At 42.1% G+C, this 27,598-nt stretch overlaps 1 protein-coding gene across 1 annotated transcript in view; it reads left to right on the top strand.

Moving 5' to 3' along the window:
• LOC115461519 overlaps positions 1-18,845 on the top strand; it is a 66,642-nt gene extending 47,797 nt beyond the window's left edge. Inside the window, exons 9-10 of the mRNA XM_030191373.1 lie at positions 16,350-16,448; positions 18,584-18,845. Of these exons, the coding sequence (XP_030047233.1) occupies positions 16,350-16,448; positions 18,584-18,619 (135 nt within the window). The 3' untranslated portion in view covers positions 18,620-18,845. The remainder of the gene's footprint in view (positions 1-16,349; positions 16,449-18,583) is intronic.
• The last annotated feature ends 8,753 nt before the right edge of the window (positions 18,846-27,598 follow it).

The raw sequence follows: 27,598 nt of genomic DNA, 5'->3' as shown, positions 1-27,598 counted from the left end.
TAATTTCAAAGTTCTTGTGCACCGTTTCCCATGGTAGAAAATATTTTTCTGTTTTCTACCTTGGGGGCGTTCCCAGCAGTAATCGGCAGTGTGGCCACATTTTTATTTATTTATTTGCTGCACTTGTATCCCACATTTTCCTACCCATTTGCAGGCTCAATGTGGCTTACAAAATGTTACAACGACATTCACATTGGTGCTTGCTGCATGATTACTGTGTGTGCAGCGTGTGAGCTCTTACCGCTAGGTCAATGGATGGTGTAAAGGGCTCAGGCAATAAATAGGCGCAAACATTTAATTTTATTGCCCGGCCATTTACTGCTCCCATTATAAAGAGCCTTTTTTTCCCAGCCAAAAACGCGCCCACACTACTGCAGGCCACTTACTACAATATTTGATAGGATAGACAGTATCGCTCAGCAGTCAAAGGTGAAGGGTAAAAAAAGGAAAAAGGGGAAAGGGAGAGAAACTGTACTTAGAGTAAGAACTGGGGAGAGGGGAGGATTTTAACAGTGGAATGTGACAACCCAACTCTTTCTGTGATTAATTGAAAGCTTGTTTGAAAAAACAGGTTTTCAAAGCTTTTTTAAAGTTCTTAAAGGAAAGTTCAGACCATATCAGAAACGGAAGGGAGTTCCATTGGGCAGAAGCTGCAAAAAAAGAAAGCGTGATGGTGGGTGGATTCAAGTTGAACTACTTTAGGGTTAGGTAGGACAAGACAATGGTCGTTTATCGAATGGAGAAGGCGTGCTGGGGAATAGGGAATTGTGAGAGCAGAGAGATACGGAGTTAGGGAGAATTCATGCTTAGTGTACATCTTCCTGACACCTAACTTTAGGCTATCTGTAAAGAAGTACCCCTAATAAAACAATAAGATAGAAAAGGGAAGAAGGTAGAATCCTAAATTCATTAGTGCATGTTTAAACTTTTCAAAAAGAGCACACTTTGAGGAACACACATGGTAGGGTACATTGTTACATAGTGTATAGGTTCACGGGAGGCAGGCAGTTTGCTTTCTTAACTTTCTACACATTTCATGTGCTTCTTGCTCCATCACAGCTGTAAGGTACAGTTTGGGCACATATTATCTTTTATGTCCTTACCACACCTTTTTTTTGGTGATCCCACTTCTTCTTTCAGCTTTTTCCTTTTCTTCCCTTCCCTCTACCCCCTTTTTATTTTTATTTTCATTTTTCTTTCGTTTACCATATACATTTTTCATATATATTCTTATATATATTTTTTGGCATATATATACATTTTTATATGTTTTCTTATGTTGCATGGTTTTTTCCTTTTTTCCTTTTTTTGTCCAACGTCTTTAAAATAGCCATGGCAACAGTATATTTTTCTCAATTGGCTGTATATGGTGCGCACAGGTATAGGCATCACCACATGCATACACTAGTTGACACCACGTTCCTTTTTCATGCATATTATTTTATTTGTTTTTCCTTCTTTTGTTTATATATGATGTTGGTCTTACGTTTTCTCCTGTATACATGATGTTGGTTGTATGATTTTTACTTGGTTTTTTATTCAAAGTCTTTTATATTTGCATTTTGAAGACAGCATGTTTTACTTCTGTATGTCTTCCTTGTTTCAACATAAGCTGTGCACGTATTTGTATGATGCTGCTTTTATGATATGCTTTAGTATATATAGGTTTCCATATAATGCCTCATGGATATTTTATCTATTGTCCTTCATATATGCATGTATTTTAAGATAGTATGATCTATTTTTACATGTTTTGAATGTTTAGTTCCTTCCTATAATTAGTCCCTCTTACAATTATTTATTTATTTACACAACCATTTTGTGTAATTTTTTGGTGATATTATAACATCCCACATATGCATAATCTGTGTATACGTCACTTAGAGACTTTACGTTCATCATTATTTATTACCTCTTATTGTATATTTATTACTTATTTGAATGTTTTATTTGATTATTTGATTCTGTATATGTATTTGTTTGAAAGATTTATTTGATTTATGTATATGTTTTTATAGACTCCTGATGCAGGCCTGTAGGCCGAAACACAACAGTTGTGTCGAGTCTTTTCTTCAATAAAGAAGTTTTTATGACATTGTCTCCAGGATTTGTATTTCCGTGGTCAAACATCCCACTTTTTACCTACACAGTGTATAGAACCTAAACATGGCAGGTCAGAAAATTAGTCTTCACCTCATTTCAGAACTGGTTAGAGGTTTGCAAGTTTTATTTCACCTTCCTCTGAGGTATCACATGGAGAGAGCTGGTAGGAGATTGGAAGTCTGGATGTGACTTCTTTTAATTTAAACAGTCTTCTTTTAATTTAAACAGCAATAAAACCATAATTTACTGTTTAGTTTATCCCTGAACAAAATTAGCATCACTCAGACACTTGCGTGCATTTTAGTTCTCTGGTCTTTGTTTATAGCTCAAGTTTAACTTATGTCAACATAGTACATTTTCCCTGGGATTCTATGTAGCGAACCTAGCATTCCACACTGAAATCTATGTGTATTCAATAACAATGTGTGTAACTTTAATTGGCTTAACAAACTAATCAGCATTGTTAACAACACTTACCAAGCAATAATGAGCATTAATTGGCAATAATTATAATTTACACGTACAACTAGCGTATTTTGTAAAGCACTGTGCCTAAATTTTAATGTGCGCAGGCAAAAAGGGGCATGGTTATGGGCGGGGAAATGGGCATTTCATTGGCATTCCAAAATTTGTATGCACTATTATAGAATATGATGTCTGTGCCTAAATTTACGCAGTATGATTTATGCCACGTTTTCATTGGTGTAAATGGAGGAATGTAGTTTTAGGTGCTAGGATATCAACCAAGCGTATTCGATATATACCACGCCTAAATCTAGGTGCCGCTTATAGAATACACTTAGGTGAAAATGTTTTCCACATTGATTTTTTTTTAGGCACCATATATAGAATCTGTCTCTTTATGCTGAATTCCAGAAATGCAAACACCTAGAGATAAAAACAAAGTGCTAAAATAACTCAATTCAAAAATAATCCCATAGAAACCTTTGTAAATGAAAAACACAACAAAGAAAGATATAAATAGCTTAGATATTTTTAGCAAACTATTTTTCCTAACTGTAAAACATACTTATGTCAGATTTTCATTTGTTGTGTTTTTAGAATATATTACTAACACTGTCACGCCATTACACAACATTACTTTTGCAGTTGCTAGGTTGTTAATTGCCTTCGCTCCTTTCTACAGATAACAGATTTTTTTTCTGTCAACTGTTTCCTCCTATTCAAAACAATCTCAGAAAGTACTTTTCAAAGATTTTATTAGCTCTTGTATTATATAATTGCTCCTGTTGCTTTGTTGCCAGTGCCTTGCAAACACTACAGTTGCTATGTTATCAACTCCATTTATCTAATACATAATCAAGGCTGATGTACAAACCTGCAAACACTTTTGCAAAGAAAACCCTATTAAAATGCATAAAACAGCCCACAGTGTGGCATTCTATAACATAGGTACTAATATTTATGCACCAATTACACATGTAAATGTTTAGAATAATGGCATTTATGTGTGTACATGTGCACATACCTGCCAAACTTCTGTAAATACTAAACGCTAATCTATACTCATTTAACTTACATGGCATTTATTTGCAAGGTGGGTGTATACATGAGAAGTGCTTAAACTTATGCACAAAGGGGGAGATTCTATATATGGTGCTTATAAAATCCATGCAGAAAACATTTCCGACTAAGCGGTGCCTAGATTTAGGTGCAATATCTAGAATAGGCTTAGTTGATATCCCAGAGTCTAAAACTATGCGCCTCCATTTACACCAGTGAAAATGTGTCAAAATCCTGGCACGTAGATTTAGGCGCAGAGGACCATATTCTATAAATACATGCGTAAATTTAGGAACACCCACAAAATACCCATTTCTCCACCCATAACTACGCCTTTTTTGCCTGCACACATTAGGCGCACTACGTTACAGAATATGCTTTACGAGTTGTGCACATAAATTCTAATTATTGCTAATTAGTTCTTATTATTACTTAAGTGCTGTTATCAACGCTAAGCTTGTTAAGTCAAATAAGTTACCCGCATCATTATAGAATATGCCTGGATTTCGGCATAGATCTCTAGGTGCGCTGTACAGAATCCAGGGGATAACTCATATGTAGTAACTCATGGAGTGGAGGAATGGCCTAGTGGTTAGGGTGGTGGACTTTGGTCCTGGGGAACTGAGGAACTGAGTTTGATTCCCGGCACAGGCAGCTCCTTGTGACTCTGGGCAAGTCACTTAACCCTCCATTGCCTGCCGCATTGAGCCTGCCATGAGTGGGGAAAAAGTGCGGGGAACAAATGTAACAAAAATAAAATAAATAAAATATGTATCAGCTCCCTCATTGATTGATGTTGAGGGTTACTCCAAAAGTGGGTACATAACAAGTAGTATCTATAGCCAAAGTTGGACTTCTACTCTTCTAACTCTCAGACTCATGACACACAGACGGTATAAGGTCTAGTGAGATCGGGGTTCTCAACCCAGTCCTTAGGATGTATCCAGCCAGTCGGGTTTTCAGGTTATTCACAACAAATATGCATGAGATAAATTTGTATGCAAATCTATCTCATGCATATTCATTGTGGATATCCTGAAAACCTGACTGGCTGGATACGTCCCAAGGACTGGGTTGAGAACCCCGATCTCACTAGATGGAAATATAATTAGTCGACACAGTAAGAAAACAGGTGAAAAGAGTACTGGAGATAGTTGTTGGCTTTAAAATAAAAACTCCCTTTAATGGGCACTCCAGTAGTGAACAACTATTTACAAAAGAATAAAGATGAACACGCTGAGACAAATTGTCCATAAAGCAGGATAAAATAACTGTAAAAATGATCCAACAAATTAACTGGGTTAACAGTTTGGAACAGTCTCCTCCACTTCCAACTCCAACATCATGCTCTCTCACTCCCAGAATATAAACTGTAAAATGTGCCTCACTGCTGATGATGGTGCCTATGGCTTTTCTGTCTCCCTCTTCTACTCTCTGTAGCCCTTTTTCTCTCACTCAGTTGGTGTCTCTTAGGGGCCAAGGTTAAGCCCCGTGGTTCTCCTAGTGGATGTGTGTCAATTAACTCTCTCTAGTGTTTCTCTGTGTTTTATTTATTTATTTTGTTGCATTTGTATCCCAAATTTTCCCACCTATTTGCAGGCTCAATGTGGCCATCGCCAATTCCGGTATGACAAATACAAAGTGATATTTTGACAAAGTTCATGCGTGACAGACAGATAAGGGAATCAAGGAGGAAGAGTTATGTCCAGTTAAAGTATTAGTTTCGTTGTGTTGCAGGGTTCAGGCGTTTACGTTGGATCATTAGGGTATGCCTTTTTGAACAATTTGGTTGTAATGACTTCCGGAAGTTTGATGGGTCATGCATTGTTTTCACGGCGTTTGGTAATGCATTCCATAGTTGCGTGCTTATATAGGAGAAGCTGGATGCATAGGTTGATTTGTATTTGAGTCCTTTGCAGCTTGGGTACTGGAGATTGTGCGTGTTGATCTTTTTGTGTTTCTGGTTGGTAAGTCTATGAGGTCTGTCATGTATCCCGGTGCCTCTCCGTAGATAATTTTATGAACCAGAGTGCAGATTTTGAACGCGATACGTTCTTTGATTGGGAGCCAGTGCAGTTTTTCTCGTAGGGGTTTGGTGCTTTCGAATCTCGTTTTTCCAAATATAAGTCTAGCTGCGGTGTTTTGAGCAGTTTGGAGTTTCTTTATGATTTGTTCTTTGCATCCCACATAGATTCCATTGCAGTAATCTAGGTGGCTTAGTATCATTGATTGTACCAAGTTGCGGAATATTTCCCTCGGGAAGAAAGGTTTTACTTGTTTGAGTTTCCACATTGAGTGGAACATTTTCTTAGTGCATTAGAGGACAGCTGAGTGGATTCCTGGCAGCCCCTGTGCTTGATTCGTTCCCTTCTTTTCCCGTAGTCCCCCCAGGCAGGGAATTAAGGCTCTGATGGGCCCCTGGGTGGGGTTTTCTACTACTGCTCCTCTTCATGTTTCTTGTTGAATATCCTCTGAGAGAGGTTTTTATATTATCCTCCAAAAGTTTAAGCTCAAATGTTATTGGGCCACTTTTTAGTATTCAGACCTTCTAGTATTCAAGTTTGATTGACACTCTCTCTGGAGCAGGGGCCCAGAATGTTCTAATGCATAAGAAAGAGCTTTTGGGAAGCCTGTCATGTATATAGCTCCATTTTAGAAAGAACACAAAAGTCAGACTTGAGACATCCAGGTCAGAATGTTGCAAATTTCAGTAATATTTTAGAACAGAATTACTTACAGAGGTTGTTCTGTAATTCAGGAAAAATGAAGGCTTATGTTTCTTGTGTGTGTGGCATAAGCATCTATTTTTGTAAAAAAACAAATGTAGAAAATTTCAACAAGTTGAAAACCAGCACATACACATTTATCGTAGCCTGTTCAGAAATATAAATGTGTATTTTGCCTGACATGTCATAGAGCTCAGTATCCATTGCCAGTTTGGATTTTTATTTCGGGGTGTGGTGGGGGGAAGACAAAAACCACTGGGGGATTAAGGGGGCAAACTTCTCTAATCCCTCCAGTGAAGTGTTGCTCAATCGGAGCAATCTGCCAAAACTTAAACCTGCTTCATATTAGGAGTAAATTCTGATATCACTCTGTTAGGACTTTGACGTTTATTCCCCTTCTGAAATGGGGAATAAATATATATCTTCTAGAAATGCCCAAAACATGCCCCTTGCCATTTGTATGCACTTGGGTTTCAGGTGTACATATCCCAGTTTTGTAAAATGGGAACATAGATGTTTATGGAAGATAAATGTTTAAGTAATGGTTTATGAACGTCTCAAATGCGAATAGCCCTTCTAAAGTGACAACCATAGAATACTGTATGTTATTATAGCAATTAGATGGTATCACTTACACCAGCTCTATGGCTGGCTTAAGTGCTCTATCTTTTAAGTGCATATATACCCAATACCCAATACTATTTTTTTTTTTTTTAATTCTCAACAAATCATTTCATGTCCTTCCCATCAATAAAAAAAGATTTGTTTATTCATTAATCCCTTTCAAGTATTTACATGTCTGTATCATATCTCCCTGTATCATATCTCCTCTCCTCTAGGGTATACATTTTCAAGCCTTCAATCTCTTCTTATACATTTTCTGTCGCAGATACCTTACCATTTTGGTTACCTTCCTATGAAACTGTTCCGTCTTTTTATATTCTTAGCCAGAAAGGGTGGTGGCTATGTGGAATGGCCTCCCGGTGGAGGTGGTGGAGACAAAGATTGTATCTGAATTTAAGAAAGCATAACATAAGAACATAAGAATAGCCATACTGGGTCAAACCAATGACCACTGTTTCCAATAGTGGCCAATCCAAGTCACAAATACCTGGCAGAAACCCAATTAGTAGCAACATTCTATGCTACCAATCCCAGGGCAAGCAGTGGCTTCCCCATATCCATCTCAATAACAGACTATGGACTCCTCCAGGAGATTGTCCAAACCTTTTTAAAACCCAGATACGTTAACCGCTATTACCACATCCACCGACAGAGAGTTCCAGAGCTTAACTATTCTTTGAGTGAAAAAATATTTCCTCCTATTTGTTTTAAAAGTATTTCCTTATAATTTTATCGAATGTCCCCTGGTCTTTGTACTTTTTGAAAGAGTGAAAAATTGATTCACTTCTACCTGTTGTACACCACTCATGATTTTATAGACCTCAATCATATCCCCCCTTAGCCATCTCTTTTCCAAGCTGAATAACCTCTTTAGCCTTTCCTCATATGAGAGGAGTTCCATCCCCTTTATCATTTTGGTCACTGTTCTTTGAACATTTTCTAACTGCTATATTTTTTTGAGATACGACCACTAGAATTGAACCAATACTCAAGGCGAGGTCGCACCATGGAGCCATATAGAGGCATTATAATATTCTTGGTCTTATTTTGCATCCCTTTCATAATAATTCCTAGCATCCTGTTTGCTTTTTTAGCTGCCGCCACCACACACTAGGCAGAAGATTTTAGTGTATTGTCTACCTAGATCTTTTTCTTGAGTGCTGACTCCTAAGGTGGACCCTAGCATCAAATAACTATGATTTGGATTATTCTTCCCAATGTGCACACTTTGCTTTTGTCCACATTAAATTTTATCTGCCATTTGGATGCCCAGTCTTCCAGTTTCTTAAGGCCTTCCTGCAATTTTTCACAATTCGTATGCGTTTTGACAACTTTGAATAATTTTGGGTCATTTGCTTGGGGCAAGCATGTGGAATCTCTTAGGGAGAAGGAGATAAGAGTGTATGGTGTGGATGGGCAGACTGGGTGAGCCATTTGGCCTTTATCTGACATCATGTTTCTATGTTTCCAAGGCAAACAGGAAACATAGAAATAAAACATTAGCTTCCCTTCATCATACAGAACTCACCTAGAGCAAATTACAGATGTAAAGTGATACAACAATCCTCCTCATTCTTGACTTGAAATAATTACTTCCCCGAAATTCAATATAACTCCTATTTTGCAAATAAAAAGAGATGATAGAACCTCAGTCCACATGGGTGTTGTCTACAGACCCCCGACACAACTGGAGGAACTAGATAGGGATCTGATCGCGGATATTCAGAAGTTAGGGAAGAAGAGGGAGATGCTGTTGCTGGGAGATTTCAATCTGCCGGATGTAGATTGGAAGGTTCTGTCGGCGGAATCGGAGAGAAGTAGACAGATCGTGGATGCTTTCCAAAGTGTTTTGCTCAGACGGAACCCACGAGGGAGGGAGCGACGCTGGATCTGATGCTCACAAATGGGGATAGCGTGTCAAATGTCCGAGTGGGTGCCCACCTGGGCAGCAGTGACCATCAAATGGTTTGGTTTGATATGACTGCTGTAGTGGAGGGCAGCCACTCAAATCTCAAAGTCCTGGATTTCAAACGTGCTGACTTTACTTGGGAACTATAGGACTGGTGAATGCCAGATCAGCTGCAAAAGAAATCCTCGGCAATCCATGATGTCATACATGAACAGCAGCTTGACATCCTAGGAATAACTAAAACCTGGCTAGATGAAAGTGGAGGTTTACCACTGGCTGAACTTTGCCCAACAGGTTTCAACATCTAACGTCAACCAAGACCAGGAAGATGGGGTGGAGAGGTAGTGGTCTTGATTTGGGATACAATCAAACTGCGCAGAATCTCCATTCCCCAACTACATGAATCAGAATCTCTTTTAATCCAACTTGAAGAGGAGAAACCAATCGGGCTGCTCATGGTATACCGAGCAGCTCATAACAACACATTATCTGTGCAAGAACTCCTAGACCCAATTACTCAAGTGACCCTGAATTACCCTAGACTGGTGATCATGGGAGATTTCAATCTACACATCGAAACCTCAGATACCACCACAACTGCCTTTCTGGACACAATGACAGCACTTGGATTTACACAGGTGATCAATTCTCCAACCCACGAAAAGGGTCACATACTAGACCTGGTATTCTATCATTCATTTCATTTAGGTATTTATATACTGCTTAGACCTTAGTGGTTTACAGTTTCATTTTACAGGTACTGGGTCTGTCCCTAATGGGCTCACAGTCTAAGCAGCACATTGTACTACTGTTGTATATGGGGCAATGGAGGGTTAGTGACTTGCCCATGGACACACAGAGTTGCAGAGGGAATTGAACCTGGTTCCCCAGGATCTCAACCCACTGCTGACAGTCAGGCAGCAGCAGGACTCAAACCCAGTTCCCCAGGTCCACAATCTACTACACTAACCATTAGGCCACTTCTCCACTCCACTTGAAATAATTGGGCAAATGAAATTGGTGGAGAGGTAGTGGTATAGGTTATGGACAGCTTAGAGTCAAACTTTTGAGCTGAAAGATGGCAAGGTTAAGGTCTTCCTCTGAGAATTCAAAAGATTAATGTGTGACAATCCAGTGGGGGGTGGGGGGATTACTTTGCTAATTATAAAGTTACAAATGAGTGGTTGCATGCAATCATGTCACAGTAAAATGCTCCCAGTGGTGTGTGAGCTGACATAAATACCTCAATGTAAGCAGCCCAAAATAGATGCAACTCATACACAGGGCCGCTGAGAGACTGGGCCAGGCCCGGGACAAGGCCCCCCCTGACCCCCCCCCCCCCCCCCCCCCGAGGTCGCCACCGCTCTCCCACCACCCGTCCCCCCTCCGCGCACCAGCGGGCCGGGCCCCTGCATTGAAATCACAGCGCCTCTCACCTCCATGTGAATGCACTGCAGGCAGCAGCAGATTGCCTCCCTCCTTCAGGCCTCCTTCCCTCCCTGTGCCCCGCCCTCATCTGACGTAACTTCCGTGACGGCGGGACACAGAGAGGGAAGGAAGCCCGAAGGGAGGCGATCTGCTGCTGCCTGCAGCGCTTTCACACGGAGGTGAGAGGCGCTGTGATTTCAATGCAGGGGGCCCAGCCTGGTGGCAGACGGTCGACGACGGACAGGGCCGGTCTTAGCAACTGCAGGGAGCTGTGCAGACCAGTTCTCAGAGCCCACCCACCCCTCCCCAGTATACCCAAAATGACAGAAACCAAATTAGCATACAGATTCTGCATGCAGCACAATACCAGAAAAACAGAACATTGCTATACATTGCAAAATAAGACAGCCGATGTAAATTCTCAAATTGGACATATTCCAAACACTAAAATGAAAATAAAATGATTTTTTCTACCTTTGTTGTCTTGTGACTGTATTTCAGATCATGTTGGTCCCAGTCTCTGATTCTGTTGCTCTCTATCTGCTCCCTTAACTCCACTTCCAGGGTTTCCTTTCCATTTATTTCTTTACTTTCTTCCTTTCTTCTTCATTTCTTGCCCTACATCCATAGGTAAAAGCTGGGTCCTCCGTGGACTTGACTGGAAGAGGTATAGAGTGGATCCAGCTTTTGCCTATTTTCTCCAGCCATGTGCAGTTTTTCTCCTCTTTTCCCTTTCCCTCATCTCCATCAGGATGCATCTCCTTCCTCTCTCTTCCCTCTCCTCCATCCATGTCCAGCATTTATCCTCTCTCTCCTCCCCACCATCCATGTTCATCTCATGTCATCTCTTTCCTCCCCTGCATCCATATCCAGCATTTCAACTCTCCCCTCTCCTCCATCCATATCCAGAATTTCTTCTCTCCCCTCCATCCATGTGCATCTCCTTCCTGTCTTCCCTCACTTCCATGTCCAGCATTTCTCCTCCCCTCCCCTCCATCCATCGCAACTCTCCTCGCTCCCCTGCCCTCCCTACTCATCCCCAGTGATTCTCCTTTGCTCCCTGTCCTCCCTCCCTTCCCCTCCATGTCCAGTGACTTGCCCCAACTTACCCCCCTTTTCACCCCCTCCCCCGAGTTTCAGTTCCCAGCCCCAGCTGTGCACTCAGGTTTCCAGCACATAAGTGTCATAAATAAGTAAATAACTAAGCAGATAAAAACTCTAAGTGTTAGAGTTTTTATCTGTTGAGCACCTGATTCTCATAAATGATGTCTGTTTTAGTGACCCTTTACCAGGAGAAAAAAAATGTCTGCACGAATACAACATGTGCTAGTGAGTCCCTATAAACAACCCCTCCAAATGACAAATTACTACGAAAAGTTATTCCGTTATTATACTTCCTCTGTGTACATTCCTATGCTGCACAAGCCGGCACGTTTGAAAATATAAGTGAGAATAAATAAAAATGCTACCCACAAATGAAGACAACGAGGGACAGCCCTTCCTTCCTTCCAGGCCAGCCGCCCTGCATTTAAAAAGTTGAAGCGGCGGCGAAAACGCAGGCTCGCCTCTTCTTTAAGCCCTTCCCCTTCTCTCTCAGCGTGCACTGTGCCGCCTTCGTGGAAACCGGAAATTGCATCAGTGCACGCTGAAAGAGAAGGGGAAGGGCTTAAAGAAGAGGCGAGCCTGCGTTTTCGCCGCCGCTGCAACTTTTTAAATGCAGGGCGGCTGGAAAAAATCAAGCTCAGAGCGTCGCAACGAGGAAGGGAGCGCCAGGAAGCGCCGCAGGGCCCCAGGAGGTGCGAGGTCCTGATGACGGAGTGCAGGGTGGGACTCCGGCGCCGGGCCCCCCTGGAGGCCCGGGCCTGGGGAATTTTGTCCCCCCTGTCCCCCCCTCTCGGCGGCCCTGCTCATACACAGGCATTTTTCATGCACAATGGTAAAAAATAGCCCATTTAGGCACAAAATAGCCCATTCTGGAAACACTGGGCCTAAACAGTCTCTTCAAAGTGCAACCAGCCAAGAAATCTCTTTGAAGTAAGGAAAAATCCAGTACAGGGCTGCTTCAAGCAGAGGAAAACTGACTCCACCTAGTGGGCTCTGCTAGCAATTAAGAAGATCTATGTACTAAGGGATGGAAAACTATATAAATGACCCTTCATACACTAAAGCCAGCACAATTTGCATTATTTGCAATAGTGTGCACTATTTTGGCATTTAGAGGGTAATTCAATAAAGAGCCATCTAGATGTACACAGCAAGAATGCATGCAAATGCTGGTATTCTAGTCATTTATGCACATATGTGGACACATACACACGTAAACAAATATTTTCAGCCTATGTGGTATTCTGTAAGTTGTGCTACCTTTCGATGGTGTGTACTTTAGAGGTGGGCATTCACACAGGCAGAGTTTGGGTGGAGTGTGGAAAGGACACACATTTACATGCAGAAAAATCCACAATTCCAGGAATAACATGTATAGAATATTTGTACGTTTGGGAAGCTTGCCAGGTGCCCTTGGCCTGGATTGGCCGCTGTCGTGAACAGGATGCTGGGCTCGATGGACCCTTGGTCTTTTCCCAGAGTGGCATTACTTATGTACTTATGTACATTATAAAATACGATGGAGCCCTTCTACTAAAGCTTAGCATATGCTAGCGGACATTAATGAAGCAAAATGCTGCATGTCTTATTACATACCTATAGGTCAAGTGTCACTGAGTGCATACTAATGTCCATTAGCAAGCTTAAGCTGTAGTCAAAGGGGCCCTATGTTCTTTAACAATCTTGGTGCAAGCATTTACACCAGTTCTGGAGCTGGTGTAAGTGATCATGCATGAAATTTAGGCCTGTTTCTGACCAATTGCACTAGTATTCTGTAAAAAAAAGTAGGCACCAACTATTCATTATAGAACAGGCATGTTTGCAAATAGTAGAATTCTGTTCATAGTTCTCTATGTGCAAAATGATATTCAAACTCAAAGTTAATGCAAAATCATATAAAGCATCAAAGTATTAGTTCGGTACAAAGATATGTGTAAAATGGCTTGTGCAGACCATGTTGCATAAAAAAACAAGTGCACCTCAATTAGATGATCTTTTTCACAAAAGATTGTCATAGAATGCAATGTTTGTGTTCTATTTTCCTATATATCTCATTAGCATATGTAGAAAAATAGCATGCACACAGAGTGAGGAATCACAAAACGAGGATTTCAAATCACAGTACCCAAGGTCTTTATTCTATGTCACATCAAAAACCTATTGAGGGAAGACTCGACACAGCCGTGTATCGGCACAGATCGTCTGCATCAGCTGGGTGGACTTCTACAATCTATGTCCCAGAAACACCAAAGAAAGGCTTGTGATCAAGTATATAATTTCACATTCATTGATGATGTAATCACGAATTGAAAATGACTATGACTGTTGGGCAGACAAGACGGACCATTAGGATCTTTATCTGCCGTCACTTACTTTGTTACAAAGAGAGGCATTTTCGAAAGAAACGTCTAAGTTGGGATTTGGACGTCTTTGTAAAACGTCCAAATCCGGAGGCAGGGAAAAGCGTATTTTCAAAAAAAGATGAATGTCCATCTTTCATTTCGAAAATACCAAGGACGTCCTTAGATTTGGATGTCTTTGACTTTCAGCGATTTTCGAAACCAAAAACGTCCAGGAGGAGCTAGCATTTCTAGTGCACTGGTCCCCCTGACATGCCAGGACAGCAGTTGGGCACCCTAGGGGGCACTGCAGTGGACTTCATAAAATGCTCCAAAGTACATAGCTCCCTTACCTTGTGTGCTGAGCCCCCCAAAACCCACTACCCCCAACTGTACACCACTACCATAGCCCTTACGGGTGAAGGGGGGCGCCTATATGTGGGTACAGAGGGTTTCTGGTGGGTTTTGGAGGTCTCGCTGTTTCCTCCACAAATGTAACAGGTAGGGGCGGTATGGGCCTGGGTCCGCCTATCTGAAGTGCACTGCACCCACTAAAACTGCTCCAGGGACCTGCATGTGCTGTCATGGACCTGAGAATGACATCTGAGGCTGGCACATAATATTTTTAATGATGTTTATTGAGGGTAGGAGGGGGTTAGTGACCACTGGGGGAGTGGTCATTGGTCATTTCGGGCACCTTTTGTGCCTTATTCGTAATAAAAACACGTCCAGGTGAAAACGTCCAAGTTGTAGTCATGGACTTCTCTGCTTTTCTCGATTATGGGTCAAAGACGTCCAGGTCTTAGGAACGCCCAAGTCCCGCCTTCACCACGCCTCCATTATGCCCCCTTGAAATTTGGACGTCCTTGCGACAAACTTCAGTTAGAGACGTCCAAAATCGGGTTTTGAAAATGAGCCTGATAGTGATGTTGGTCTGTGCCAAATTCTTGTCCTGAAGTCACTTTCTGGATCAGAAAGGTATCATCTTATTTTCTTTTCTATGTTTTATTTTATTTCTATTGATTACCTTGGATCAGAAACCAATCTCAAACTTAGGGTCAGTGGATATCCTGTTTCAACTGCAGTGTTTTAGTGCTGAAGCAGTCCAAGAAGCTGAAGGGACTTCTGTCCCTCTTTGGAGGAAGGAAGTGTAGTTCCCAATAAGACTAATTTAACTGCCAAGGGTACATGGATTGCAAGGGAGTGCCAATAGCAGAAGGTGAGGAGTGGCCTAGTGGTTAGGGTGCTGGACTTTGGTCCTGAGGAACTGAGTTCGATTCCCACTTCAGGCACAGGCAGCTCCTTGTGACTCTGGGCAAGTCACCTAACCCTCCATTGCCCATGTAAGCTGCATTGAGCCTGCCATGAGTGGGAAAGTGCGGGGTACAAATGTTAAAAAATAAAGTGAACAGGACTTGTGGATTATAGTGTGTCTTGAAACTTAGAAGAAAGAAAAATAGTGTTTTTGAAAGCTTAAAAGAGAGAGAGAACAATTGTGAGCTAGGTTAATTCTCTGTGTGTGGATTGCTACAGTGTTTGCTAAGTGAAATAGAGTTTGAAAAAGGGAGAAGGTGGGAGACAGCGAGAGAGCTGTTCTTATAAATTAGTGATATGTGATCCCACCCTCCTCCCCGGCACATTCTTTGATTTATAGATCTTTACCCCGCATTAAGAGTTTAGGAAGGATATGTGTTTTAACAAGTCAGTTAAGTGAGTAATCCTGATTTTAGCAGTAGACTAACTGTAGTCTTTTTACAAAGGATGGGATTGGAGTGGTCTCCCTCTGCTCCCACCCGTCTGGCTCCAGATGTCAACATAGAACCAATGACTCCTAGTAGTAGACTTGCAGTACTACAGCTAAGAGTCACCCTTCCATATAAAGGCAGTCACTGCCTATATGGAGGGATATCCTCTAGTGGTAGCACTGCTGTAGGTTAGCTGTCACAACTGGTCACACTTCTGCTATGTTTCTGTTATGCCATTGACCTGCTGTTACCTGCATTATGCAGCTAGCACAAGTTTTTTTTTTTTTTTTTTACTGTGCTGGCTGGTTTTAAGGTGTGGTAGCTGTTAACACAGGTCTGTGCTAATGTCCACCACATGGTAAATCCACACTAGCTGCAGTAAAAGGGCCTTATATTGATCCTTGGCCTTACAGTTCTTATCTGCCAAATTATTTTCTGTTTCTAAGGGAGGAGGAAGGAAAATCAATATTTCCCTAATAAATCTGAATCACAGTAGAGATCCACGAATATGATCCACTGAACTTTCTTTTATTCCACACAACATGGATTAAGTTTCTTTTCTTATTTTTTGTTTGTTTGTTGGCTTCTACGGTCTGTGCCCTGAAAATGGCAGATACAAATCAAAGTCAGGTATACACATAAAGTAGCACATATGAGTTTACCTTGTTGGGCAGACTAGATGGACCGTACAGGTCTTTCTCTGCCATCATCTACTATGTTATTGTTTTACTGGATCTAGAAGTATAAACAAGGATGAAAAACCTTGAAACCATTTTTGTAATAGTTTTATATGGCACTTCTGTATTGGACATTTCATTTATGATTATTAACAATTGATATTTTCTAGGTTACACTTGAGATTACAAAGCAGGCAGCTAATGAAGTGTTCCTCATTAACAACATGGGTCACACTTTAGGATATGGCCTAATCTTCTGTTCAGTTCAGGTAAGCAGCATGTGCTAGAGGTATTTGTTTTTCTTTAAGAAAACATTGTATGGCTGATAATTTTGCACCTTACACATCCAGTACAGAAGTATCTGTTTTGCAGATTGTGGACTTTGTATAGAGGTTTTTCAAAACTGGTTATAAAATCAACCAGGAGAAGTTGGAAGTACTTCCTTCAAATGTGTATAGTACCTGAGAGATGTTGAATACCTTTCTTTTTAAGTGGACTCCTTCATTAGTGAAGTATCGGGGGGAGGGGGGGGGGAGAGAATGGTGTTTTGTAGCAGAGGTGGAATAAAATCAATGCTTTCATATAATACTAATAAAACTATATCCCAGATGTGAGACATTGTGACACTGTCACCCAATGGTCCCATCTCTATTTTCCTTGGTGGGCTAGATTGAGTGCCATGAAAATGACAACTTCTCCTCAGATTAAGTATATGCTCTACATTTTACCACTCCCATTCTGTAAGTCATTGTTTGTTAAAATAGTGTGTATCCTTAACACTTTTTTAAAGAAGGCATAAACTACCAAAAATTACTCTCTGGAAACTCAAGGAACCCAAGCAATATGGTACAGTTACATTCCAAGATTTCCAAAGGAACTACTAAGCTTCCCTTTCTTCATCAAGGGTGTTATTGAGTGTACTAAGAAGAGAATAAGGAGCTTCCCCATTGGCTAGAAATAGTATCTGAGCTGATTAAACCTCAGCAGCTAGACAGGCTTATAGGTATACCCCTATGAAGACAATTCTTGATTTTATCTTATATCCAAGTCATTCATGAAGCCTTATGAGTTTTAGATGATAGGTTAGGAGTTTCCTGGTTCTCCTCTTCCAGAAGTCTTTTATGGCTTAATCCTCATTTTCAAATAGACTAAGGTCATAACTTGGAGGCCGTGGCAAAAGGCACATATCTAGGATGTTGGGGATTTATTTTGTAAGGATACGTTTTTAGTTTTCCAGAAACTGTTCTAAATTTCATCTTCCTCAAACCCAGTTTTTCTATTAGTTACAAATTACTCATCATATAAGGATAAGTTATAATGGGCTCCATACTTTTATTAATGCATCAGATCTGATGGGCATAATGAGGAAAATTGTAAGTTCACGTCATGAAGCTTCTGCATTTTATAAATGTGGACAGATGCAAGGTGATACACATTGGAAAGAATAATCTGAATCATAGTTACCTGATGCTAGGGTCCACATTGGGGGTCAGCAACCAAGAAAAAGATCTAGGTGTTATTGTAGATAATTTGCTGAAATCATCTGCTCAATGTGCAGCGGCGGCCTAAAGAACAAGCAGGGTGCTAGGAATTATTAGGAAAGGGATGGTGAATAAGACCGAAAATACTATAATGCCTCTGTAACACTCCATGGTGCGACCTCACCTTGAGTACTGCATTCAGTTCTGGTCGCCATATCGCAAAAAGATATAGCAGAATTAGAAAAGGTTCAAAGAAGAGCGACCAAAATGATAAAGGGGGATGGAACTGCTCCCATATGAGGAAAGGCTAAAGAGGTTAGGGTTCTTCAGCTTGGAAAAGAGATGGATGAGGGGAGATATGATTGAGGTCTACAAAATCCTGAGTGGTGTAGAACGAATAGAAGTAAATCAATTTTGTACTCATTCCAAAAGTACAAAGACTAGGGACACTCGAGGAAGTTTCATGGAAATACTTTTAAAACAAATAGGAGGAAATATTTTTTCACTCAATGAATAGTTAAGCTCTGGAACTCTTTGCTATTGTAACAGCAGTTAGCGTATCTGAGTTTAAAAAAGGTTTGGACAACTTTCTGGAGGAAAAGTCCATAGTCTGCTATTGAGACAGACAAGGGAAGCAACTGCTTACTCTGGGATTGGTAGCATGGAGTGTTGCCATGATTTGGGTTTCTGCCAGGTACTTGTGACCAGGTTTGGCCACTGTTGGAAACAGGATACTGGGCTAGAAGGACCATTGGTCTGATCCAGTTTGGCTACTCTTATGTTCTTATGTTATTAGAGCATATGTTTGCATCTCCTCCAGCTGTTACATAAATATGGGAAGACTTATTTTAGATGTTGAATTAATCTATTTAAGACCACTGGCCTGCCAGTCTGACACAAACCTTGTATTTTACAACATACAGAATGTATTGGACTCCAAATGCATCGGGCCCACCTGACATCCAGTAATGTGTGTTGATCCTGTGGCACAGCAGCAGGGACTGTTGAATATATGCTTCTTGCATGTTCTTATCTGAAGACATCATTTTGCCAAGGATTTGTAACTGTTTTTCACATTTCCACACTTTTTGAATGTCTTGTTTTTGTAGTTTTTACTGTCTTGATCAAAAATCAATAAAAATACTGACACTAAAAAAAAGAAAATATTACACTGCAGCTTTTCAACTGGTGACCAACATTGAATATCTGGTTAATTTTTGGCCAGTTTGAACTCAACCAGCCAAGTCAATATTCAGCGCTGGCTGGTTACGTTTGAACCAGCCAAAGATATAACATCTATTGATGAGGCCAAATATGGCTGCCAAACTTAACCAGCTATCTGCCAGGCACTAACTGGCGATATTCAGCGGGAGATAGTCAGCTATCTCCCGCTAAATATCACCAGATTGCCGGCTAAGTACCATTTAACTGGCCAGGTACCATTCCTGGCTGGGTAAATGGTTTTGAATATCGGGGGGTATGTTTCTATGTATTTTCTATATATGTATGGCCCAGGACTTTTTTTGAAGAGGCCCATATAAAATTACCCCTATGACATGAGGTAAAAACTCCTTAATGCAGCCTCAGCAGTAACTAACATTTGTATAATAATAGCAATACAGATCATTGTCTGCTAAACCGAATCAGGTCTGTTCATTACATAATCTGGGCCGGCTACTGAATATGTGCTTGCTACACTGACAAATTGCTAGTGTATGAAACTATAGACCTGCTTTATCAACTGTTTTCCCCATGGAAATGGCATAGGAGAGAACGCTTGATAAATTAGATCCTATGTTTGTTATTTTTAGCTAGCTAGGAATATCTGTGGAGCCTGTAGCAACTGCTCTGTAATTACATCCAGATGTTCATAAGCAAGTCCGGTTTTCTGAATGTATTGTAGAATTTAGTGGCTATGTTTACTTTGCTCTCCTCTATCGTAACTGCAATTCACACTGGTCCTAGAATTCACACTGGCCCTATGCTGTCTCTGAACCATATAACATTTCTAAAAGAGAGTTTAAAAAAAATTAGCTTCCACAGCTTCTTGTGAGCATTTGCATGTTTCTGGTTATTGATAATGAAAGATATTTTCTTCATTCCCACAGTTTATTAGCAGCTAGATTTTTCTAACAGAGGGGGAGATGTGCTAGTCTGGATCACAAAAAATGATAGAAGCAAAAAAGACCCCGCTTGGTTCACCCAATTCGTCCCTTTATACCTGGCTACTGTACTGACACAGATCTTATTGATCACTGAGGGGCCCTTTTACTAAGGCACGTAGGCGCCTATGCACGTCCAATGCGCGTCAAGTTAGAACTGTTGCCGGCTACTGTGTGCACCGGGTGGTAATTCTGTTTTTGACGTGCATCCAAAACGCACGGCAGAAAATATTTTCTATTTTTTTACCGCGTGGCACTAACCGGGTGGTAATCGGCAGTGTTCCGCATGCTGACGATTACCGCCCGGTTAACGCGTGAGACCTTACCGCTAAGTCAATGAGTGGTGGTAAGATCTCAGGCTCAAAATGGACACGTGCTCATTTTAATTTTGCTGCCCATCCATTTTCAGCCACAAAAAAAACAAGGCCTTTTTTATAGGTGCGCTGAAAAATGGACCTGTGCGCGTCCAAAACATGCGCCTACACCAGCGCAGGCCATTTTTCGGTGCACCTTAGTAAAAGAGCCCCTGAACTCCTTCCACTAAGATCCCATGCATGTTGAATACTGTCAATTGTTTCAGTTTTTTCCACCTCCGCTGGGTGTTTATTCCAAGCTGTTGACCAGCCTCACAGTGAAAAAGTATTTTCTCAGAGTCTCTCTCCCTTCAGCTGCATATCATGACCCCTAGTCACTGAGCTTCTCAATATATGAAATATGCTACATTCTGGTACCTTATTGAATATTACTATATATTTGAATGCTTGTATCGAATCTTTTCTGACCTTCCTTTGATCTAAAGAATATATATTTAGCTCTTCAGAGCTCTTCCTATATGGATTAATCACAGGACATGTACCATTATCGGGATCCATTGTGGAAATGTCTCCATTTTATTAGTGTCCTTTGAAGATGTGGTCTCTAAAAGGGGTCTCGCAATAAATTCATAAAGAAGTAGTATTATGTCTACCTTCCTATTACCGGTAATACTATTTATATACCAAAGCATATGCCCAGACGATCGAAAGCCCCACGCTGTTCCAAACAGTGCTCTAAAAATATCGCTGGAACATCGTGGGGCTTTACCACCCCTATGATCAGAGATAATTAGCATGCAAATTTATGCACACTATTTTCTCTGATCATAGGGTAAAGTGCAGGAGGGAGGGCACGGGGGGGGGGGGGGAATAGGGATACAAAAGAATTATGTTGGTCAGAGCAAGAATAGGGACACAGAAATGGGAGATGCTCAACATGGCGGAAAGACAGGGGTGTTTCTGGTTCAGATAGATAATGATGCAGAGAGAAGAAAAATGGTGGAAAGGGAATGGGACTCATATACCACCTTTCTGTGGTTTTTCCAACTACATTCAAAGCGGTTTACGTATTATATACAGGTACTTATTTGTACCTGGGACAATGGAGGGTTAAGTGACTTGCCCAGAGTCAGAAGGAGCTGCAGTGGGAATTGTACCCAGTTCCCCGGGAACAGAGTCTGCTGCACTAGCCACTAGGCTACTCCTGCCAAATGGATAAGGAGACTCTGGCAAAACAATTAAGAGAAGAAAGAGGAAAGCAGAAACCAGAGTTTAGGACCAACACAATACGAAAAATAAAATTACCAGACAACAAAGGTAAAAAAAATATATATATTTTTTTATTGATTGATTGGAATACTACTACTACTACTACTTAAAAAGCGCTACTAGGGTTACGCAGCGCTGTACAATTTAACATGGAAGGACAGTCCCTGCTCAAGGAGCTTACAATCTAAAAGACAAATGTAGAGTCAATCTGATAGGTCAGACTGATTGGGGCAGCCTATATGTTCGAAAGGTTAGGTTCCGAAAGCAGCATTGAAGAGGTGAGCTTTAAGCAAGACGTCATAAGCAAGAGTTGCTATGGTTACATAGAGATAGTGCTGGGTCAGCTACACCCCGGGTGAGAATATCCAAAGGGGGGGCTACAGGAAGGTTTGGGAACATGTGAAGTCATTCTGATCAACTGATAAGGACTGGGAGCCCAGTTGAGACAGCTGGGGTCCATTGAAATGAATAGGGCCAAAATTGTATATAAGCAGCAGTTTGAGGAGTATTAGTTCAGACGAGACGAGACGAGAAGAAGAAGGAGATGAGAGGAGAAGACGAACAGAGAAGGGAGACTCCAGAAGGCTAGAGAGAGAGGACATGCCATGATATGCGGTTCCATTATGTGAATGCTTAACCTACCTGTATTACCATTGGTAAGATTGTAATAAACTATCTTATTATATCTACTACATACTGGGTTCCTTTCTAATTACAAGAGTCCATACTGCCTGATGGTGTAAGCCTGTCATGAGCAGATTCAAAGTTGGGAAAGCTAGATATTTGGAGGGCATATGTAACTTTGCCCAGAGAGAGATGAGACGGGCCACTGCTTCCGCTGCTTGATTAGCAAAGGCAGATTCGGAGAAAATAAACAGTAGGGAGGGGGCTTGGCGTAGGGATTCAGGAAGATTGTTCCAGGCATAGGGTGAGGCAAGGCAAAATGAGCGGAGCCTGGAGTTGGCAGTCAGTTTTAAGAGAAAAATCTCATTCATTGGCCTTCAATCTCCAGCATAGCGGTGGTAAATCTCCAGCATTGGGATTGTCTACCCTTGGCATCTCTGCTGACCTAAAACCCTGCATACTTAGAGGCCCTTTTACTAAAATATGGTAACTTTAGTACTTACCACACATTAATAGCAAAGATTAGCCTATGGTAAGTGCAACACTTCTGCTGTAAATACAGGGGGCATATACAGCATCTGTCCTGTATTTACCGCACAGGTCAGACAATTATTACACAGCACAGAAATGCATCACATGTAGTGGCAGGTAGTACAGGAGCCCTCTGCATGTAATGCACTATAGGCTTAGAAAAATAAACACTTTCTTTCAAAGTCTGAATTTAGAGAAGGCAGGTTTTGCAGTTGGCTTTACATGATTCTTAAATGTCAATTTGTCATCTATAATTACATCTAAATATTTCACTTCCTCCACAATCTGAATATTAAAATTTTTAGTAGATACAGAGGGACATTTTCAATATGGTGTCTAAAGTTCGACTTTGGATGTTTTGCTCAAAATATCCAGAATAGTGCGCATGCCAAATCAGCATTACCGCCTGGCTACTGCGTGACCCTGGTGGTAATGCTGAATTTGGCATATGACAAAAACATGTGATAGAAAACATTTTCTATTTTCTACCGTGTGGCGCTTACCTGGAGGTAAACAGCAGTGGACGAACGCTGCACGCCTACTGACTGGGTAGCATGTGAGACCTTACCGCTAGGTCAATGGGTTGCAGTAAGATCTCAGGCCGAAAATGGACGTACAGTGGTTTTTATTTTGCCGCAAGTCCATTTTCCGGCCCCTTAAAAAAAGCCCTCTTTCCAGGATGCGGCTTTTCTGGCCCCTTCAAAAAGTCCCTTTTTTTATGACGCAGCAAAAACTGACCCAGCACATGCCCAAAAGATGTGCTCGCACTGCCGCAGGCCACTTTTTACCACAGCTTATTTATTTATTTATTTATTTACTAGTAAAAAAGGCCCGTTTCTGACACAAATGAAACGGGCGCTAGCAAGGTTTTCCTCGGAGTGTGTATGTTTGGGAGAGTGTATGTGAGAGTGAATGTTTGAGAGTCAGAGTGAAAGTGTGAGTCCAATCCATGCTCCTCTGTCACCTGGCCCCTCCATTCATCCCTCTCCAGCAATTCCGCTCTCTCCCTGAGGCCTGCCCTGCAATCCATATGCATCCATGGCCATCTGTCCCCTCCATTCATCCCTATCCAGCAATTCCCCTCTCCCTGAGTCCTGCCCTTCCAATCCATGCCCATCCATGCTCCTTTGTCACCTGGCCCCTCCATTCATCCCTATCCAGCAATACCCCTCTCTCCCTGAGGCCTGCCCTGCAATCCATATCCATCCATGCCCATCTGTCCCCTCCATTCATCCCTATCCAGCAATTCCCCTCTCTCCCTGAGTCCTGCCCTCCCAATCCATGCCCATCCATGGTCCTCTGTCCCCTGCCGCCTCCATTCATCCTTTTCCAGCAAGTCCCCTCTCTCCCTTCCATAACCCCCCCTCGCATCCATGCTCCTCTCTCTCCCATGAGCCAGCCTGGCCCGCCCTCTTCTCCCCCCCCCCCCCCCTTCGCATCCATGCTGTCGTTTCTTCCCTGCCTTCCCGCTCCCATTGTTGTACTTTACTGGCCACCCTCTTCTCTCCCCCCAACATGCGTGGGTTTTTTTTTTTTCTTGTTTTTAAATTTACCTCCGTGGCGGTTCCGGCAGCGAAGCGTCAGGGAAGGAGGCGGTGCTCCCGATGTGAAGGTTTCCCTTCGCTGTGTTCCGCCTTCTTTTGACGTCATCCTTGATGTCAGAAGAAGGCGGAACACATGGAAGGGAAGGCTAGACGTCGGGAGCGCCGCCTCCTTCCCTGACGCTTCGCTGCCGAGCGATGCGATTGGTTGAGTGTCATTGCTCCGCCCTCGACGTCATCACGTTTGACGCGTGGGCGGGGCAGACACAATGCGATCTCACCCCCTTCACTTTGCTAAGAGAGGCTTCATTAGAACGTTGGAGGTGCGTTTTATATAGAGAGATTTGTTGCATCTGTATCCCACATTTTCCCACCTTTTTGCAGGCTTAATGTGGCTTACAATGTACCGTTATGGCATTCGCCATTCCAGGTTAGATGATAACAATTGGTGTTACATAGATAACATGGATGACATAATAAAATTAAGCAAACAGATATAAGAAGAAAACAGTTCCGAATATAGGTAAAGTGGAGATGTGTTACATTAGCTTAGTAAAAGGGCCCCATGGTGATTTTTGAAACAGCAAAACGCCTTTTTTTTTTTTTTTTTCCAAAAATGGCCACTTGTTAGATGTTTTTGTGCTCTGCATGCTCATCTTTTTGGTCCATTTTTGAAAAAAAAAAAAAAAAAAACCCCAGTCCAAATAATGCACAAAATAAAGCCATTGGGATGTAGGAGGAGCCAGCATTCTTAGTTGACTGGCAACATAGACATCCCAGCAGAGCAGTGCGGCATCCTCGGAGGTACTGCAGTGGATTTCACCTAAAAGCTCCAAGGTACACATTTCACCCTTGCTCCATTATATTGTAGAATGAGCCCTCCAAAAACCGCCAAAAACCTACTATACTAATCTGTACACCACTACAATAGACCTTATGGCTGCAGGTGTCACCTATATGTGGGTACAGTAGGCTTTTGGTGGGTTTTGGAGGGCTCACACTTTCCACCACATGTGTAACATTTAGAGTAGATTATTGGCCTGGGTCCCCTTCTCCACAGTGCACTGCACTGACCACTAGGCTATTCCAGAGGACCTGCTTGCTGCTGTAATAGGACTGGCCATAACATCTGAGGCTATCATAGAGGCTGGTATGTACTGTTTCTTTCACATCTTTGGGGGTTGGAAGGGGGTCAGTGACCACTGAGGGAGTAAGGGGGTCATTCCTTTATTCCTCCAGTGGTCATCTGATCATTTAGGACACTTTTTTGTGACTTAGTCGTTATTAAAACAGGTCTAGACCAAAACATCTAGTCCTGGATGTTTTTGTTTTGTTTCATTATGGCTGTAAAATGTCCAACATGCCTTTCTGAGATTTGGATGCACTGAAAAATGGGTTTTGAAAATACCAATATGGACGTTTTGGAGAGAAAAACGCCCAACTGCTGCTTTATGCTACTTTTTAAATTTCATTCTCTTTTGAAAATGAGCCCCACAGTCTCTGGAATTGTTAGAGTTGCCAATCTAGATATAATAATAATGTTTGTTTTAAATATAGTTTAATTGCAGTCAGTTATCATTCAACCAATCAGAACAGCAATTAGTAATCAAAGAACGTTTTCTTAAAGAAACATCAATGGACCTGATATTCAGCCTGTGGCAGTCAGTGTTTTTTCAGCCCCTGACAGCAGTGGGCTGAAATAAGCCCAGATATTCAATGCAGGCCATGTCCAAGCTCCGACATTGAATGTCCGGGTAAGTGTGGTCACTGGAAAGTTACTGGCACCGATATTCAGCTGGTCAGCTCAGTGGATAAAATTAGGCCAGTTTTTATGCTGTCCTAAATTTATGAGCTTACTTAACCAGTTAGCAGACTGAATATTTATTTATGAACATTTATACCCCACTTTTTTCCACATTAAGCAGACTCAAAGTGGCTTACAATGTACAGGAATCAATTACAATTACATTAGATAGGGTAAAAGGAACAGGGTAGGAAGAGAAAGGGTAAGAGAGTCTAAAATGGACTGTAGAAGACCAGATGCTGAGATGGAACAAAGTGGCTGGAACAGCTCTCGGCAAGGCAATCCAAAATTGGGAAGTGTAGTATCGCCCAGGAAGCGCAGGTGAGGTGCAGCAGAAGAAGCAGCAGCAGTATGTGGCCTGAAGAGTGGAAGAGGTTTCCGGAGGCAGACGACATCAGCTGGATCCGGTGACACAAAAAGAAGCAAGTCCCCAGCAAGGTGTAGCCATACTCGAGAAGACTCTCCAACATGAAGTAGCTGGCAACGCGCAACAGCCGGGACTGGCAATGTAAAAGATGACCCTGGCCTGGTCCGGTGACTAAGACAAGTGGCAAGTGGCTCAGGCGGAGCTCGCAGGAAGAAGGCCCACAATGCAGAGACGCCAACGGCTCGGTGAAAAGGCTGGAAGAAAAACTGAACCAGCCGGCCACCAGCCCAGCCCGCTCCCAGAACTGCATCGCTCCCGATCAAGAACTGGTCTATGCACTCCGGCACCCGCCACCCGCACCGCCGATGCAATCGGGCTCACCGCCGACCAACCGACAAGCTGATGATCAGGAGCACACAGCTGGGAGGCCTGTAATATACTCCCTTTCCAGACAGGACTGTTGATAGGGTAGACCGAGCTGAGTGGGAGTATCCCAAAAGACAAGCAGCTGACCTCTCCCAAATCTCCGCCCCTGCAGCACAGGTGGATTGCAAAACGGTGGCGGTCCAGTAGCAACGTTTCGGGCCCTAGTCGGGTACAGGCTGTGCCCCAGAGGTAAACACTGTCGTGTGACATCTGGAGCAGAATTAGGGTGATATTGTGATGCATCGCGACCTAAAGGATCCGCAACTGAAAGTCAGACGAATGGTCGCTCCCAATGAAGTTACCGGACCCAAACAAATATGGAGATAAGCAGTTATCTGCGGTAACCAATGAAGACGGTTTGCTGCAAAAATGGTCTAAATCACAGCCAAACAACGGAGGAGATCGGCCACGGTATTTGGAGCTAACAGCTCTTGTGCCTCTCCTGCCTGGTTAATTCCTTTTGAATCAGACGCAGTGTCTTCTGAGCATGTCATATGAAGAAAGGCTAAAAAGGTTAGCGCTCTTCAGCTTAGAAAAGAGACAGATGAGGGGAGATATGATGGAGGTCTACAAATTCCTGAGTGGTGTAGAATGAGTAGAAGTAAATCGATTTTGTACTCGTTCCAAAGGTACAAAGACTAGGGGATACTCGAGGAAGTTACATGGAAATACTTTTAAAACAAATAGGAAGAAATAGTTTTTCACTCAATGAATAGTTAAGCTTTGGAACTCTTTGCTGGAGGAGGTGGTTACAGTGGTTAGCGTATCTGGATTTAAAAAAGGTTTGGACAAGTTCCTGGAAGAAAAGTCCATTGTTATTGAGACAGACATGGGAAGCAACTGCTTGCCCTGGGATTTGTATTATGGAGTGTTGCCACGATTTGGGTTTCTGCCCAGTGG

This window comes from Microcaecilia unicolor, chromosome 2 (assembly GCF_901765095.1).
Source record: "Microcaecilia unicolor chromosome 2, aMicUni1.1, whole genome shotgun sequence".
Taxonomy (NCBI): Eukaryota; Metazoa; Chordata; class Amphibia; order Gymnophiona; family Siphonopidae; genus Microcaecilia; species Microcaecilia unicolor.
The sequence above is the reverse complement of the archived record's forward strand: the minus strand, read 5'-3'. Positions and strand labels throughout refer to the sequence as shown.